We start from the raw sequence: 18,925 nt of genomic DNA, 5'->3' as shown, positions 1-18,925 counted from the left end.
CTCTGTTGTCAATTTTTATGTATTGGTTACTAAGGTTAGCTATCTGTTGTTGAACTTGTGGAATCGTAGCTATCTGTAGCTCCTTGTTGTAACGTTTAGCTCTACTGTATAGCTTATTGGTTGAGAAGATCAGGGGGTGAATTGATAAGCTTATGGTTTTGTTGTTTAGATCGTGGATTGGTTGTCAAGCTTATGGATTCCTTAACAATAGGGTTAGCTATCTGTTGTTAAGGTAAGCTGTTAATTGTCAAGCTTATGAATTGGTTGTTAATGTTAGCTATCTGTTGTCAAAACTATGGAATGGTTGCTAACGTTAGCTCCCTGTTGTTAAGGTTAGCTATCTGTTGTATTGGTTGTTAAGGTTAGCTATCCTGTAGCTGACAGGCGAAGGGATGGTGGTGTTGCCGCGTGGAATGTGGGGATAGGTAGGTGTTCAGGTTATATTAACTCACCTCCTTGGGAACTAGGAGGAACATTGAATGCAGTAGCAGAGAATATACGCCGGTGACCGTGACAACCAAACGCTGCTGAATAACAGCAAGGGACCTCTCCACAAGAGGGCGCTAACAATTAATCAATAAACATAACAATTAATCAAAAACTTAACAACCAAAAAAACATAACAATTAATCAAAAACTTGAACATTAAAGTGATAAATTTGACAACCAAAAAAATAACCTTAACAACCAAATCAAAACTTCAACATTAAAGTGATAAACTTGACAACCAAGTAATAACCTTAACTACCAAGTCAAAACGTCAACATTAAAGTGATAAACTTGACAACCAAGTTTATCACCTTAACAACCAAGCTATGACCTTCTCACTTGTAGTGATATACAGGACAACAAATCCATATACATGACAATAAAACGCTAAACTATATAGGCTCGTTACAGCTTGCACGATTGTGACCCTCCATGTTGCATCGAGAGCACTTAACCGGTCGGGTGTTCAGCGACCTGTTGTTTATTCGTCTAGTGCATGGTCTGCCACGTCTTTTTTTGGTGAGAGGAGGCTTCAACACTCGCTCTTCTGGCGGTACAAAGCGCTTCTCGTAATCTGGGATGGGATAGATGATCGGTGCATAGCTTGCTCTGAACGCAACAACAGTCATGTACCAATCGCAATATTGATAAATTTCTCGTCCCATCCATGTAATTGCAGCGCACGCATGTTTGCAGGGAATGCGGGTGATGTCCCAGGACCTGCAAGAACAAGTCCGATTCTTCAAATCTACGCGGCAAGTTTTATTGGACTCGACCTCCACAATATCTTCCGTCGAATGTTTAATCGCCAAGCAGCTACCATGCTGAATGTTATCACTCAGCACCAACTCCGCTTCCGGGCATAGGTATCCAGACCATTTCTGACCCAATAGCCTCCTTTCATGCATGCGCTCCATTATTTGCTTCCGTATGGTCTCAACCAAAGGTAAGATTCGCAACAATCGTGCCTTTCTTATCCAGCTGTTGAAGGACTCAGCAACGTTTGAAGTAACATGGCCATACCTTAACAACAAAGCACTAACAATAACAATAATTCCTTAAACTAAACATTAAAGGCCTAACCTTAACAACAAATATCCTAAACTTAACAGCAAAACCCTAGCAGAATAACTCTAACCATAACAATAAAAATCTAACCTTAACAGAAAACTGTAGGATAACTCTAACCTTAACAACTATAACAGTGCTGTAACAAAATAACGTCGGGACCAAGCTATCTTACCTTATACCAGGAAAATGCGCGTTTGCCCATCTCTCCGGGGAGTATTCCATTACAGTGACATAAGCCCTGTGATCGATCGCTGCCAATTCTTTCATGTCATTATCCCATTCAGATATTGTGAACTTATAAGCCGCAGATTGTAACAGCTCGCCCAACGTAGTCGCGATATTTGCCTTGTGCCCAAAATCCTTCATCTTTTTTTTGAAATTCTCGACTAGATGCAGAACACACCTTGAATGGAATGCATCTGGAAAGAATTCCTCGACTGCTGCCCTGATACCCTTGTCGGCGTCTGAAATCATTACCAGTCGATGTGGAGGTTGGTAAGGATTTTCCCTATCATACAGTAACGTCCATAATCCTTGTAAGAACCATTTCCAGTTAACCTCATTCTCTTGGTCGCATACGCAATAAGCTAGGGGAAATATTCCCTGGTTGCCGTCATACCCAGTAGCGCTAAGTAGTATGCCTCTGTAACGATCTTTAATAAATGTTCCATCCAAAAACAATAGAGGCCTACACCCAGCAATGAACCCTTCAATACAGGCATTATAACTAATGAACAGTCGCCTGAACCTCCCGTCATCAGCATCAATAACAACACGACTCCCTGGATTAGTTGCATGCACCATGGATTCATACCTGCATGAATATAACAACAAAGCAGTACATTTAGCGAAGGATTCATAACCATAACAAATGATCTTCAAACTTCACGACCAACACGTATACTTAACGACGAACCAATAACTTTAACAACTAATACGTATAGTTAGCAACCAACACGTACACTTAACGTCGAACCGCCAACTTTAACAACTACTACGTATAGTTAGCAACCAAAAGGTAAGAGTGATTTCAGAAGAATAAAAAAGATAAGGACCATCTCAGTGAATCGTAAGCCTCATCATCGTCACCGAACAGGTCCTGTTGAGCTGTCTCCTTGCTCCACCACGCTTTACTGTAGTTAATCTTGATGCCAAAATTAGAGAGCATGTCGTTCTTGATATCGACCGCACGAAGATCTGGCCTAACCTTCAAAACAGCTTGTATTTGGCTAGCAATGAACTTCCTTGATGCCCTTGAGTTGCCAGCATTTGCTCCATGTTGACCGCAGGTGTGGGTAGACTCGAAATTCTTTATGGACATGATAGACGAATTTCTGAGCGGGGAAGCAAACAACATCCAAGGGCAACCATGTGTGTGTTTGAATCGGCAATAGACTCTTATGCGTCTTTGTTCATTGTGGTAAAAATCATACTCGAACCGTTTAGCAATTGAATAGTATTGAAGTGCTAATCTAACTTCAGCAGCACTATCAAATTTCTGACCAACTTCACGTATGGAGGTGTGCCACTCAGTTGGGATCTTTGTTTGGTGATTAAGCATGTCTTCCAGCAGCATGATCGAGTCGCCGGTGGGGTTGTCATTAGGAATACGCTCATCATTACAGGTTTGGGTGAACGGGGTATCTGCGCACCGCGAATTTTCTGTCGGTATTGTCCTGAAGTATAAATCAAAATACATAGCCTTAGCAACGAACTGATAACCTTAACAACGAACTCATAAACGTAACAACCTACACATATCCTTAACAACTAACCCTTATACTTAAGGGCAGACTCGTGACCTTAACAACAAACGCATATACTTAACATCAAACACCATAACTTAGCAACCAACTAGTATACGTAACAGCCAACAAATAACTTTAACAACCAGTGCTTAACATAACCTTGACAGCCAACACATTACCAAAGCAACCAATGCATGAGGTTAACAACTAATGGCAAAACCTATCAGTGAACTCAAAAGGAAATCTGGAGTGTAATTCCTACGCAGTTTCCGGCGTAGTCTGCGTGTTCTGCGAAGTTGAGGATTCCGCAGCGGAGGTGGCATACAAATTCGCGTCTGTAAATCCATTACGCCGACAATACTCGAACATCAAATTTAAGTCGTCGTCATTGTCAATTGAAATGCTGAATTTCTTTTCCCTTTCGCATATGAACTTCAGTGAAAGAGATTGCATTGGTATTTTCAGCCTTTCCGCCACTCGATATTTCAAGCTGATTATTTCTGTATTCTCTTTGATAACGACGAATACACCGTCACCACCTTTGTTGCTTTTTGCCTTCGTTACCACGCATAGAAGAGATCCATCCGCCATTTTATTACAGGGAGTGGTTGAAGAATCGAAGAGGCTTTTATTGAGGATAATTAAGTGGAAGGAACAACTTAGCTTGAAGGGGGATATAGCTGGTGATAATATCTGATGATAATTTTGGAGGGAAATGGGAATTTTCCCCCCCAAAAAAGTCATTCATATCACCATTTAATGCCTACAGTCGAAACGATGGGTTTCCGTCGTGAGAGGGCGACGAACACATGCTGCGAAGGGTATTTTGGGCATTTCGAGCGGTGTTTAAACGGAAGGTGGCCTGGGGATTCGTTTTGGGGGCTGGAAGAAAATCGGGGGCGGTTTTGGGGGTAAAAGGCACGTTGAAAAGGTCTTGGGGGGGCAGAGCACGTTCTGTGTTGTTTTGGGGGCTGGAAGCAATTTTCCCTAATCTTTTTTGCATGATCAAACTTTTGAAAGTTAGAATAGGCCTCCAAATCTATGAAATATTCATTTATTAGTGGCCATAAAAAACATTGTCTAAAAGCTAGATGCCTTTTTTTTCTTCCTCAATTGCCATCGGCTTTTCAATTTATTTGCATTTTTTAACATCTAAATTTTGTTTTGGGACCAAGGGTATTTTAGGGGGTCCATGCCAAATTTTACCATTCACTGTTCATACCTATTTTGCCCTCTCTACGTTTCTTAGATGCAAGGATATTTTGGGAACCTTCCTCTTCGGATAAGGCCAGCAAAAAGGAAACCTCTGACCAACTGCCGGTAACACTCCCATACTCTCCTCACCATACCCATCACCTGCACCCTACAGCCACACTCCTCAAACTGGAACGATGGCCCTAAAACCTAAACCCTCTCCGCCATCAAAGTCCGGCCCAGACCACCGACCCGACCCCTGACCGCGACCGCGACCGCATCGCCGACCTCCTAGAGTCCTCCTCCCACGTCGCCTGCTTCTACTGCCGACTGTCCCCTCCACACCCTCGCCATCCGCCGCCTGCTCCACGCCCCGCCGCCCTCGACCTCATCCGGCGGCAGATCCTCTCTCCGATACATGGACGGCGGCTACGCTCGAGAACCGCCGCATCGAGAGCGAGCCCTTCCTCTCCCACGTCGCTGGCCAGGTGCTCCAGGGCCTCGCCTACCTCCACAGCCGGAAGATCGTCCACCGCGACATCAAGCCGTCTAATCTCCTCATCAACAGCCAGAAGCAGATCAAGATCGCTCACTTCGGGGTCGGGAGAAAAAGGCAACGCCTTTATTGGGAAAATTGGGTATTTTTGCTGAAATTTTTGCTGGATCTTGCTATAGAGGCTTCTTGACTTCATTTTGATGATTTCTTGTTTACATATTATTTTATTTGTTGATAGAATTTGAGGTCTAATTGCATAGAATTTTGTAACACTGCATTCATTCTTATCAGATCATCTTGCAGCTTCAATCACTCGCTCACCAACAAACGATTACTATCTTGATTGTATTCATCAACACAAAAGAGGTATATACAAGCTAGCTTGCATTCTCCCCATCTCTATATCTTATTATTAACCTGATATTAATATAATTTTATTTAATAGATCTTTGCTTCAGGCTTGCTTTCCTCCTTCAGCCTAATTTCGCTATTTCAGGGAAAATTTGTTCTTCGCTCTGCTAATTCCATGGATAGTATGAACACATAAGTGGATATCTAAGGTAAGTGCTCAATTCCTCTAGAAATGGTAAATTTTCAGTATCCTTATTAAAGTTAACACGATATCCGCATCTATAAACCACTTTTAATATCCTTAAAAAAACTCAATTCATTATATTTCATTTTTGATGTAATAGCAATTACTTTCATAATATTTAATTCTCTTATTTTATGTTTTTTGAGTGACATTTATTTTTATTTTATGTTAAAAGAGTGCGGTGAATGACACAAACCACTGGTATATAACAAGTTGCATTTAATAAAGCTGCATTTAATTAAAAATATAAAGAGAACAGAGACTTTATTTCTTAATAAAATTATATTTTATTGAGCTCGGCATCTCATGCATTAGCCTTTTATAGTAGCTATGGAAAGCCAATACTATCTTTCCAAAGTTTCAATTTAACCCTCAACTAGGAATGGGTTTTGATTTCTGGATTTTGAATATTTTCTTCAAAATAATATACACTTTATATTTCAAGTTAAGGCAAGAAAAGCTATTATTCTGTATTTTTTATCAGACAGAGAACTAAACTTGGGTTTTATATTTACAAAAAATAATTGATCTTAAATATGATTATACACTTTACTTAATTAACCATTTGGGATTATCAAAAATTTTTGACACATTCATACATGTCTAAATAAATTAATGCTATCTCAATTCTACTTAATATATATTGTCCAAGTTATGCAAATTCTTGCTGTCAAAATCAGTTCATAGCAATCCTTTTTAGGTTCATAAGGCCATTCTTTTCTTCTTGAAAACTTTTGTATATTTTGTGAAAGCTTGGAAGGTTATATACATGATTTTTTCTCGAAAATATTCTTTATCAACCCGTGTCTTCAATTTTGTGAATGATAATGGAAATACCAAGGTATCAACCCAAGCTTTAAAGAAAAAAGTCCCTCAATTTAAAGCTTTCATTCATTTTAGAAATATTGTGATGAAAATTTGTATGTTTTAGAAATATTGTGATGAAATTTGGATGTTGCATTTCCTATAATTAGTTGAAATTATCTGTTTGTATGTTTTAGAAATATTGTGATGAAATTTGGATGTTGCATTTCCTATAATTAGTTGAAATTATCTGAAAATTATTATTTGAAATTTAGACGGTAAATGAAAATTTTCACTTTCCTATAATTAGTTGAAATTATCTGAAAATTATTATTTGAAATTTAGACGGTAAATGAAAATTTTCACGACAACTGATCGAAAATATCTGAAATTATCTGAAATTTTCATTTTAGAAAATATTGTGATGAAAATTTGCATGTTCTTATTTTCTTCCATGTCCCAAGTGAAAGTTCGTTTAATTTAAGAACGATTCTATTTGGCTAGCTTTTTTTGACATTACTGATGCATATATGCCTGACTATTCTCCCTCTCTCTTAGTGTGTGGAATCTGATTTTGTTTGCCTTATTGTGTATAAAGTTGATACTATCTGTTAATATGTTTGCTTTCTAATTGTACGCTTACACGCTGTTAATGCACTCTTAGTGTGTGGAATCTGATATTCTCCAAGCTGTATGTGCAGGAATATGTGCTTAGTATGACTATACATTTATTATAGCTAATTGCATTGTGGATGCTCTTTAGATTTCTAGATAATGTTTTGGCTTTTTCTGCAGTAACCATGCATCCTTTCGTTTGATATGCTTCCTGTTTGTTTCTGACATTGCTTGGGCATTTGTGATCTGCAGTAACCATGCATTTGTGACATTGCTTGGTTGAGAAGGGGTTGGCTGAGAGATTGAGGATGGGTAGTTTGCTTGAGGATGGACTATGAGGTTGGGATTAACAAAACTGTCACTGTCGAGACCATTGCCAATCTCCTTCAGGTATAATTTCCTTTGATAGTAAAGGAAAGAATTGCAAGATTCTAAGATTTTAATAAATATAAGGTTATAGTTTCTTGAATAAATGATACTTGTGAGGTTGATGATATTCAGCGACATATCTTCTTCTTTTGATGATGATCTTTGAAGGATTTAGACTTTTGTGAGATGTAGGGATCAATTTTGAGGAGAGAGCACTTATCCTTTTACCTCCTTTTTATCTCCCAAACAAATCCCAAGTCCATCACCTCCTTGACCACCATTCTTCCAATCACATCACCCAACACCCTCCCTCACCTCTTAGAATTCCGTCTCAATGGGATGAGAACGACATGGCCTTGGGTGAGGCAGAGGTTATTTGGGTTCACCATTACTAAATATGATACAATTAGAAGAGAGAAAAAACAACCAAAGGGGCAAAAGGGGAAATGGCCACATGACCAATAATTGATGAAATTTGGCCTGGACTCCCTAAAATATCCTTGGGTCCAAAACAAATTTCAGATGTTAAAACTGAAGATGAATTGAAAAATGGATGGCAAATCCGGAAGAAAAAGAATCGATGGTGTTCTTATGTTGTTTTGACATATGTATATGTTTATTTATTCATGAGGTTGCATGCTTACATAGTGTCTACCAAGCCTTGATATCATAATGGGATTTTTTACTTTTTAGGCTATGATGATTGTAAATTTTTTTGAGATTAGCAACCTGCAATATCTGTTGATATTGCACTGGATGGCTAACAATGATGATATTGACCAAGTTCTGAGCCCGCAACCATAATTTGCATATACATGTGGCTGGTACGTTAACTTGGTACGCTAACTTAATACGTTAACTTTGCATATATATTGCATTTTATAGATATATATGGATTGGTATGTTAACTTGGTGGTTAGAGGTTGAATCTGACTATTTATTTGTATCAATAAATTTTCTACTGGTATTACCCATGGTTTTGAAGCACTCATGGTTTTGAAGCCTAACTGGTTTTATTTCTGATAGTTGACTCAACTACTCAGTCTCCATTACGTACATGTTTGGTATTTCCAGGTTTGATGCGATTTGCCATGTCATATACATATTTATGACTAATTAGGTTGTTTATATGTTTTTTACAGGTTTCGTAAGAGTTTTCGCTAATTCAGGTACATATTTCATAAAATTATGAATAATCAGGTTATCACTGGTTTCGTTTGTTTTTTCAATGTCAAACAGGTTTCTTGTTATTTTTTCATGTCAAACAGCTATATTTCATGCCAAATCAGGTACGCAGTTCATACCAATAGAATCATGTTATTCTAGGTTTCATATGATTTTTTATGTCAAAAAGATATTGATAATGAATTTGGTTATTTACCATTTGTTCATGTTACATTCACATTTTTATTTTAGGGAGATTACCTCCCATAACGATTACAAATAAATTTGTCGTTATTGGCGGTAAACTTACTATGGTGACCGTATACACTTTTTCCTACACATTTCAATACCAACCAAACAGAAGAAAAGTGGGAAATGTCTAATCTTCAACTAAGCTAATACTTATTTCATATGCTTAACAAATATGGGTGTCGATTAATGGTGCTTGACATTTTCTCTTTAAATTTCAAGATAAAGGAGAGCATTGTGTATTATTAGATAATGTATTTCTTTACATTAGAGTTGGGTATTCAAAAGGAAGAAAGACACGAAATTGCCTTCTATATCCCTAGAAGTGAATCATTGTAGCATTCTTTCTTGTAGGAGAGGAAGTTCTCTAAATATGTTTGCACTTGAATTTCTGATTCTTAATAGAGAAGTACATGCCAATTAGTTAAAAAATTACTATTGATAAAAATTAAACCAGTACATGGAGGTGCAATTACTAAGCTCAATGCATACCACAATAATGTAACCTGCTATACTACTGCAGCCTCAGTACAGGACAATACAATATCGCTTTAGCATAAAAGTGGCTCAGATTCCCTTAAGCCAAAATGTACTTTAGAATATTTTGTTTCTTTACAGTAGCTTCTTCTCTGAGATTACAAGAACATGTTCCCCAGTCTACCACATCAGATATCAATTTATACAAGTAAGCATCAGTAAGCAAGTAACATATTCTACACCTTATCATAGAGAACACATGTTAACTTTATTCCATGACCACTGTTACATCTTTCTGATATTCCAAATTCTAGATATACACAAATCATTAGGTGCAATACATGAATTACAACCTTCAGTTAAGCAAAATTTCTAATCTTCAGCTACAGGTGAACAATAGATTTGAACTCCAATTCTTCAACATGCATATATGCCACAACAACATCCACCTCGCAAACCCCCACCACAAAGAAATCAACCAACACCCTGCAAAGAAACACCAAACAACACAGTAAAAACTTACGGTATATTTAACAATTAATTGCGGATAAACCCCCTCTAGCATCGTTGTTTTGAACTTACTACCCATCTATTACAGAGAAATTTTCCCTTCTTTTCCATACCAACCAAACATAAGAAAAGTGCATATATTGATTTCTTATATGTGAACCAAACCCAGACAATCTATTTCTTAGAAAAGTTTGGAAAACCCAAAACTTGGATTTCTTTACATGGAATTGTATTTCCCAATATATGGGAAACGAACCAAAAAGCCCTTCACTAAACCAAAGAGGGCCAGAAAACCCATTTCATGTCTCAGGTTGCTCGGTAAAGGTTAAAAGAACTCATATTTCTCCCTTGTTTTTATTGTTGTTTTTTTAAAGGATTTGATTCCTTCTTATTACTTTTTCTTGTAAGAAAGATTCTTGCTAGAAACTCAATTTTTGGGTTTGTTAACTCTTGATTCACTAGCTTCAGAGAATAAAAAAACCAATCATGTTCTTTCTTCTTCCTATAAGAAGAATATGGAAGTTTTGATTGTTCTATTCTAGAATTTTTCTTCTTTTCATTTATTCATTTAGTTTTATGATACATGTACAATTCGAGGTTTTTTTTAATTGTTATGTGAAATTTTTTACCATCTTGTTGTAACGTTTTTACAGGGGATTGCCTCCAGTCTAGATAGACAGTAGACAAAATTGGTGATTCTGTTGGGGAGACTCATGGGGTCTCCTAATCATTTCAAAAAGCAATTAGAGGTATTTTCTTTCTGATTTTATTTCTCTCAAAAAAAGCTCAAGAAATTCTTTTTAGCTAGGTACCTAACTTTAAATTAACATTAATGCTATGTGCCTTGTCTTATTATTGTTTAATTTCTTTAAGATTGATGAAATTTTAATGAGTAGTGTTACATTTTCTGCATGTACGGGGAATCTCATTGGTTTTAACACAAGTGGCTTCAAATCATTGTTTCGGTCTCTCAAAGTTCAAGTGCCTTTTACAGAAGCGACTTTGCTTGTAAGGAACATCATAATAACTTGGTATTATAATGTTACTTTGCTTGACTTAGTACTGAAATATGTGTGCAGACGCCAATGAAGTGTTTTAAGAAAGCTGTAGAGAAATGTCACATGGATTCATTAGGCACGTAGTCTCTTCAGTTTCCTGGGGTAAACATGTTGCAGTTGGCACTGGAACTCATTTTGAAGTTATATGGGGCCACAAAAACCCGGTTTGCTGATAATAGACTGAGCATATTATCATATTTGTATTACACTTTTTAATTTCTTTATCTTAAGTAATTTGGTCTATATCAGGTGGCATGTAATGAAGATGTGGGGAAAGACGTGTATGATCTTTTGCTATGGGTTAGGGAGCCTCAATAAAGGGATTTACCTGGTGCTTGCTTGGGAAGTGATATCGACTACTCCTTGGATGATTTCCAAGGCAATGACATGCCCTTGTTTTCTGTGAGAAGCCAACCTTTGAAGATTATGTTGAAACTGAGAGCAGAGGTAACCACAGCTGGCAAGAATGGGGAAGAACAGGCAAACCTTCTTCAAACTGGGATAATGGCAGTCCGAATTGCATTTTCTTATGCAATGATCAAGATGCGCTCTTTTTTTGTCGTCCTAAAGATAATCAGTGGACACAACACAAGCATGATTTGTATCATGATATCCGTGAAGATGACTTCTTACGTGATGTCACAAGCTTCAATGGAGGATTTTCGGGCTGACGCGGTCCAGTTTTGTGGCAATTGAATGTTACCCAAGTCATTCTAGAATCAACATATTGGGAGAAATCAATGTGAAACATAAGGTGATGGTTTATTTTGAGGACTATTTGGTTGCGTGTCTTGGGGAGCTTTATCTTGTAAGGCTACATCGAAGGAGTACAGCAATTGAAGTGCAACCTGTTTCGGTTACAAAGAGGGGTTCTAATAATAGTGAATGGGTTTATGTGCATGATATAGATGGCTGTGTGATCTTTTTGGATCTAAATGAGGGCTTCTGTGCGTCTCGGTCTGCAAGTGAGCTCAGCCTTGTAGGTGATTGCATATATTATGTAAACATAGGCGAAACATGTTTTTTCTGTTATGATATGAAGACAGATTGCACCCAGGCCAATTTGCCTTGTCATCATGTTCGTGAGGGATCGTGGTCAAGATCTATGTGGGTACTGCCACCGCTTTGAGTGAATCTGCTGGTCAATTATCATGTAATGAATGATTAATGCGAATTTATGCTTTCTTCTTAGGAATTTCAAGATAACTGAAGTTTTTTGCACTTTCTCTTTGTCGGAGACTGGATTTGTTTTGGGTGTATAATGACATAATGTTGCACCTAGGTAATTGTTAGCATGGTGTTCTCTTGTGTGTTGCGGTTTAAAGGTACTTTTTTGTGAGGTGTGTGCACGTTCGTTACACATTTTTCCTTATTTTTTCGCTTGATGACATAATGTTGCACCTTGGGAGAAATCAATGGAAAACAAGAAAGAANCTCATCAAACGAAAAACAATGTTTTCCATTGATTTCTCCCAAGGTGCAACATTATGTCATCATACACACCTCACAAAAAAATGAGGAAAAATGTGTAATGACCGTGCACACACCTCACAAGAAGGTACCTTTAAACCGCAACACACAAGAGAACACCATGCTGACAATTACCTAGGTGCAACATTATGTCATCATACACTCAGAACAAATCCAGTCTCCGACAAAGAGAAAGAACTTCAGATATCTTGAAATTCCTAAGAAAAAAGCATAACTTTGCATTAATTATTCATTACATGATAGTTGACCAGCAGATTTACTCAAAGCGGTGGCAGTACCCACATAGATCTTGACCACGATCCCTCACGAATATGATGACAAGGCAAATTGGCCTTGTTGCAATCTGTCTTCATATCATAACAGGAAAAACATGTTTCGCCTCTGTTTACATAATATATGCAATCACCTACAAGGCTGAGCTCACTTGCAGACCGAGACACACAGAAGCCCTCATTTAGATCCAAAAATATCACACAACCATCTATATCATGCACATAAACCCATTCACTATTATTGGAACCCCTCTTTGTAACCGAAACAGTTTGCACTTTAACTGCTGTACTCCTTCGATGTAGCCTTACAAGATAAAGCTCCCCAAGACACGCAACCAAATAGTCCACAAAATAAACCATCCCCTTACGTTTCACATTGATTTCTCCTAATATGTTGATTCTAGAATGACTTGGGTAACATTCAATTGCCACAAAACTGGACCGCGTCAGCACGAAAATCCTCCATTGAAGCTTGTGACATCACGTAAGAAGTCATCTTCACGGATATCATGATACAGATCATGCTTGTGTCGTGTCCATTGATTATCTTTAGGACGACAAAAAAGGAGCGCATCTTGATCATTGCATAAGAAAATGCAATTCGGACCATTCGGCGATGAAGATATAGCGAACCTGGTGGATAGAGATGGGATTTTATGCTTGAGCGGCGGTAGATTGACTTCGTGTAGGCTGATCGGATTAAGCAAACAACATTCCTTTGAATGGGTATCTAGGAGGACAATCCACCCCTGAGGAGTTGGCCATGCACGGTTTCTTCGTAGTTGACTGATACTTTTAACAAAATATTCCTTACTTGATAAGCTGAAGAAAGTTTGAAATTTGTCACCCCTCACTCGTGGAAAGAGGACAAACCATGGCGCAGTTTGAGATTGGGGTGGATATGAACTGAAATCATCTCTTGGATGCTTTTTTGAGTATAACTGCAGGTTCTGTTCTTCTTCCATCTCACTGATATGATGACTTGTTAAACTCTGATTGGAATGACCTGCACAAAGTAACACATTTAGATGATATGATATTTTGATTCAAATTACTACTATACTAATAGGAATAAAACAGATGAAGAAGAGGAAATTACCCATTTTTTAGAAGTCATTTTTCTTAGACACAACAATCATGAAAGAGATCGTGAAGTATAATGACTAAATATATAAACATGCCACCATGTTTACTGTCATGTATGTTGTATATGATCATCTCTTTTTCTTACAAATTAGCCCACATGTCAAGCTGCAAGCATAATTACAGCTAGAAGAGGAGCAATCGTTCGAGGAAGCGGTCTCTTCGATCCAATCACTCCTTCCGTATCTTTCCCCAAAATCCTATCTGGGTCTTCGCGATTTGGTGAAATCTCAACTTCTTGTTACTTAACATTTCTTTAATTTATTGAAATTTTGAATAATTTCATGCATGAGGTGTTGTTTTATGGTTAAATTTGATTTTCCTAACTATAATTTCTGTTGTTGAATAGATTTTTTTTAATATCTGGTTGTTATCTACACGTTTACATATCACCACAGACATCATATTTTACAACACTGAAGAAATAGCTCGGATGAAATTCAGCATTAACGATTTCTTTATTGATTTCAAAAATTATTGTAGCTAGGAAAATCAAATTTAACCATAAAACAACATCTCATATATGAAATAATTCAAAATTTTAATAAATTAAAGAAATATAGTGTAATAAGAAGTTGAGATTTCACCAAATCGCGAAGACCCAGATAGGATTTTGGGGAAAGACATGGAAGGAGCGATTGGATCGAACAGACCGCCTCCTTGAACGGTTGCTGCTCTTCTAGCCTCCTTGGAACGAACTGGATTGAGATTTTTTTCTACAAACCTAAAGCCGCTGCCGCTCGCTTCAAAATTTTAGTGGGTTTCTTGAGTGAGGGCCTGAGGGGGCAGGAGCTTAATATATAGGGGATGGTGCCACGTGGACACTGGCAGCTGGACATTTCTATTGCTTAGTAGTATTGTCCGAAAATATTGATGACCTGTTGACATGGGCTAAGTTGTTATTTCGACATGGGCTGTTTGTTGTGGAAGATATATTTTCAGAGGAGTCTCCTTCCTAATCTTATTCAAAAAAACAGAGAAGAATAGTCCAACAACAGAGACAAAACAGCCCATGCGAAACAATAACTTAGCCCAGCCCACTAATTCAAGCTACTAGCCCATTATATCAACAGTTACAAAGGAGAAAATTACACCTTCTATTTGTAGAGAGCCCAACAAAAATATCTACTGAAAACGGCATCACAAACCAAGTTACATGCATGTAGTGAGTTGAATCGTACAGTGCCCCCTTTTTGCAATCCATTCAGCTCCCTCCAAAATAGAGCGGACGGAATATTGGGCTGCCTCCTCAAGTCCTCAGCACTAACTGCAGGATTGTATCCAGCCCATTTAACCCTGCCTGTCGTATTTATGCCCGGCCCAGTATTCGTATTTATGCCCGGCCCAGTATTCTGAAAGTCGGCATAATTTAGGGTCTCTGGCGGGTGGGTTCCCAGTACCCATGACAGCCAACCTGCACTGTCCCCAACCGATCCAATGTCCGATTGCATATAAATCGTTGTCGAGTAGGGCCTCCAGGGCCGGCCCAAACTTGCCCAAATAAGTTTGGGCCGTTACATTATTTGGGACCGAAACTGTGCACCCTTGGATCACGATGCCCTGTGTTTTCATCGGGGGTCCTTCTTTCCTTGGGCCGTTATTATGTTCTTTTGGTTGGGTAAAGGTCGTCTTGGGGTTATGTTGCATTTTTGGAAAACTACGGCGGCTATCCCGAAGGTGAAGTCGACGGTTTCCGGTGATGTCGCACTCTCGGTAGAACTGTCGGTTTGAGTGGGCATAGAGAGTGTCTTGATAGGCTTCGAAGGAGCAAACGGTAGAAAACGGTTACAATAATGACTAAGTTTAATAATAAATAGGGAGAAAATTTTTGGGACATGTCAACTTGTTTTTTAGCACTAATAACTAAGTTTACTGATAAGTAACTTATAACAAAATAAGAAATAAGTAATTTTTAACGTTTTACAAAATATAAGTATTAACCAAACATCCCCTAATTTGTGTCAGGTCTCTGTCAAATTCAAAATAATAACTTGGCCCAGCCCACTCAGCCGACTGATGCAAACTATTAGCCCATGATATCAACAGTTACAAAGGAGAACATGACAAATTTATATTCGTAGAGAGCCCAACAAATATATACTGAAAAAAAATATCACAAACCAAGTTACAAGTTACATTCATCTACTCGTTACGAAAGAAAACCAAAACTAACTTTTTTTTTTCCAGTTCAAACACTTAGCAAGCTAAATATACGATAAATTACACACAAAATGCAAGAAAATCAAAGAGTTGAATCATACGCGACCCCTTTCTGTGCAATCCACTCAGCTCCCTCCAAAAACCTATGGACCGAATATTGGGCTGCCTCCTCAGCACTAACTGTTGGATTATACCCGGACCATTTAACCCTGCCTGCAGTATTCGAGCCCGGCCCAGTATTCTGAAACTCCGCATAATTTATGGTCTCTGGCGGGTCGGTTCCGGGTACCCACGAGAGCCAACCCGCACTATCCACCACCGATCCGATATCCGATTGCATATAAATCGTTGTCGAGTAGGGCCTCCAGGGCCGGCCCAAATAAGTTTGGGCCGTTACATTATTTGGGGCGGAAACTGTGCACCCTTGGATCACGATGCCCGTGTTTTCATTGGGGTCCTTCTTTCCTTGGGCCGTTATTATGTTCTTTTGGCTGGCCAAAGGCTGTCTTGGGGTTATGTTGCATTTTTGGAAAACTACGGCGGCATCGCCGAAGATGAAGTCGACGGTTCCGGTGATGTCACATTCTCGGTAGAACTGTCGGTTTGAGTGGGCATAGAGAGTGTCTTGATAGGCTTCGAAGGAGCAACGGTAGAAAACGGAGAGGTCGGCCCCAGAACGGAAGGCCACGGCCTGGTGCTTTTCTGGCCCGGCTGTGTTTTTAAAGCCCATGTCTTTGGCCATAAATCCTCGGCCCATAACAGCTGAAGAAATAAATGTAAAGGTGGTAAATAATAGTTTTAGGACATAGTTATAAATAAATTCTTGATCACATGGCAGATATGTGTTTAGTACATGATCTATAGTATTGGCTAATTTTTTTTTTTGGTGATTGCAGAAATATGACAAGTATAAATCACTTTTATATTAATTGCAAAAATCGATATTTGCAATTAAGTTTGCAAATAAGTTTGCAAATATAAAAGGGGTCTATTTTTGCAAACTTAATTGCAAAAATTTCGATCTATAAAAGGGGTCGATTTTTGCAATTAAGTTTGCAAATAGGTCGAAATTAAAAATTTGTAAATAGGTCGAATTTGAAAAATAAATATAAAAGGGGTCGATTTTTACAATTAAGTTTGCAAATAGGTCAAAATTAAAAATTTGTCCAAATAATTATATACCATTATTTCTTTGGATTAAATTTTTTTATAGGTTCGTTGAGAAAATGATTCTGACAGGTGTTCCAAAATATAAAGCCCTAATAGTTATTCGTCAAACATAACATTACCACAATATGAACACTCGTAATGTCAAGTCTTAGTTATGTATTGGCTTAAATATTTCATTTTCAACTCTAAATTCTTAATTACCACTTCATCTTTAATATGTTTGTTTGTATGTACAGAATGATAGATCATGAAAGTTCACACGCGCTGGTAACCTCACCGGACTCCAACAAATCCAAGACCACATGGGCATCTGCCCATTAGTGTTTGTGCTCATAATACGCGTCCCAACCCCGACACCGAATTGTGGGCCCGGCCCATAACGGATAGAAAAGAAGACTGGTCACGTTTGCTGGGCCCACAGCCTACTGAACGCATCGATTCCCTCCTATTTTATATTGGGCCAAGTACTCATTATAGGACCGGTAGAATAAAAGTTGAAGTTGGTTGAAAGTTGTTGCTATAATGTCAATGAATGATCTTGGCTTTGAGATTTATAGGAATAAACTAGTGTGGTTAGATATAAATTAGTTAGTGATTTAGGTAAAGGGTACTATTTTAAGTCACTGTCACTGATCCCTTTATTGAGAGAATGCATGGGAGAATAAATACGCAACAAAAATGCACGATTTTATACGCGGATAAACTCACAAGCAACTTCGGATGATTTTATATTGAATTTGTTACATCAACCAATATAGTCTTATATTGGGTAGTTTAAATGCTAATAGGTATACATTACAGAATAAGAGTTCTTATATGGCAACCAAACCTAACTCCAGGATAAACACTAAAATTAGGTTACCAAATTAGATTACGGCTTCCGTAAAAAATGATAATCTCAAAATTAAGAATCTGTAACAAGATTTGTGAGAAGAAAATTTGATGGTTAAACATTCTTGGGTTGAGTAAGAACTTATATCATCGTGGCCTCTTAACTATTGTGTTGTTAGCATGTCACACATCTAGCGTATCTATTAAAGCATATTCAATTATTCATGATACAGATTGTAAAAATCTAGACGCACTCACACACAAAAACAAGTGAAGGGAATGGGGGTGATGCACCAATTCTATGACAACCTCTCTTCAATCTACCCAATGTTTAATATTCATGTCACATGACCTTATGCTTACTAAAATTTGCCGACCAAAACGGCCACATAAAGTGCACCATGCTAATACTCTGAAGACATCAAGAGCAACATTAATTATGTAAGTGCAAACTTTATTCCATCAGACATGCAACAGTATCTACTCTCATAAAGGCGTAACCTACCCTAATTAGACAAAGAAAGAACACAAATAATAATTGAAGAAATTGAATCTAAGTGATGAAGGGCTCACCGAAAGTTGCCGTCGAGTACGTCGGCGTTCCATCGAGAAAATTCAAGCTCCCCGAAACAATGGTATCGTACATACCATCTCCGTATACGTGCACGTTCCGCATCTTCTTATCGAGCACGATATTTTCCTCATAAGTCCCTTTCTTCACATAAATCACAAACGGATCCAAACTCTTCTTAGGGATCATCTCAATTGCTTCCTTAATCGTCTTCACATCTCCGCTCCCATCCTGGGCTACTGTCAAATTGGGGGCCACTTCGACGGTGGCCTGCAGAAGAGCCCTCCTCTGCGATGAAGTGATCCACCCAGGAATAATTTGACGGGTTCCGCCAGCGCTCAGCAGCTTTCTTCTGTGCAGCTGAAAGTCCAGGCTCTTCAGGATCCCGAGGATCCCCGTGGCGATCGCCAGGCTGTTGCTCGTCGACCGCATCGCGTTCGTCATGGTC

At 38.3% G+C, this 18,925-nt stretch overlaps 2 protein-coding genes and 1 long non-coding RNA gene across 12 annotated transcripts; 1 reads left to right on the top strand and 2 right to left on the bottom strand.

The window, feature by feature from the left end:
- LOC109845658 lies at nt 294-3,899 on the bottom strand. Its single transcript, XM_020414929.1, has 6 exons — nt 3,634-3,899; nt 2,616-3,236; nt 1,733-2,374; nt 1,047-1,512; nt 453-563; nt 294-341 (listed from the first exon to the last, which is right to left on the bottom strand). The coding sequence occupies exons 1-6, from the start codon at nt 3,897-3,899 to the stop codon at nt 294-296; spliced, it is 2,154 nt and encodes a 717-aa protein (XP_020270518.1).
- On the top strand, nt 4,882-12,132 carry LOC109846457. 10 transcript variants are annotated; one of them, XR_002248523.1, is made up of 10 exons: nt 4,882-5,140; nt 5,302-5,364; nt 5,495-5,558; nt 7,265-7,402; nt 8,524-8,550; nt 8,621-8,670; nt 10,435-10,530; nt 10,726-10,789; nt 10,861-11,003; nt 11,089-12,132. It is a non-coding gene; the product is annotated as an uncharacterized LOC109846457 (long non-coding RNA). The 10 variants fall into 10 exon arrangements; XR_002248524.1 differs by having other exon boundaries at nt 5,457-5,558; XR_002248520.1 differs by having other exon boundaries at nt 5,444-5,558.
- Nucleotides 15,842-18,919, bottom strand: LOC109846456 (pectinesterase 3-like). The gene is made up of 2 exons (XM_020415693.1): nt 18,480-18,919; nt 15,842-16,667 (listed from the first exon to the last, which is right to left on the bottom strand). The coding sequence occupies exons 1-2, from the start codon at nt 18,907-18,909 to the stop codon at nt 15,988-15,990; spliced, it is 1,110 nt and encodes a 369-aa protein (XP_020271282.1). The 5' UTR covers nt 18,910-18,919; the 3' UTR covers nt 15,842-15,987.

The sequence above is a fragment of the Asparagus officinalis genome, chromosome 6 (assembly GCF_001876935.1).
Source record: "Asparagus officinalis chromosome 6, Aspof.V1, whole genome shotgun sequence".
NCBI classification, from domain to species: domain Eukaryota; kingdom Viridiplantae; phylum Streptophyta; class Magnoliopsida; order Asparagales; family Asparagaceae; genus Asparagus; species Asparagus officinalis.
Note: the sequence above shows the minus strand (reverse complement) of the source record. Positions and strands in the feature narration are given on the sequence as shown.

What these genes read in the sequence shown, in the direction of transcription:
- LOC109845658 (XM_020414929.1), bottom strand. Translation starts at nt 3,899, where the DNA reads ATGGCGGATGGATCTCTTCTATGCGTGGTAACGAAGGCAAAAAGCAAC. An exon ending in GCTTACGATTCACTGAGATG is followed by an intron (nt 2,375 to 2,615) that starts GTCCTTATCTTT and finishes ATATTCATGCAG; the next exon opens with GTATGAATCCATGGTGCATG. An exon ending in GCGCATTTTCCTGGTATAAG is followed by an intron (nt 1,513 to 1,732) that starts GTAAGATAGCTT and finishes TTTGTTGTTAAG; the next exon opens with GTATGGCCATGTTACTTCAA.
- LOC109846456 (XM_020415693.1), bottom strand. Translation starts at nt 18,909, where the DNA reads ATGCGGTCGACGAGCAACAGCCTGGCGATCGCCACGGGGATCCTCGGG. An exon ending in GTACTCGACGGCAACTTTCG is followed by an intron (nt 16,668 to 18,479) that starts GTGAGCCCTTCA and finishes TTATTTCTTCAG; the next exon opens with CTGTTATGGGCCGAGGATTT.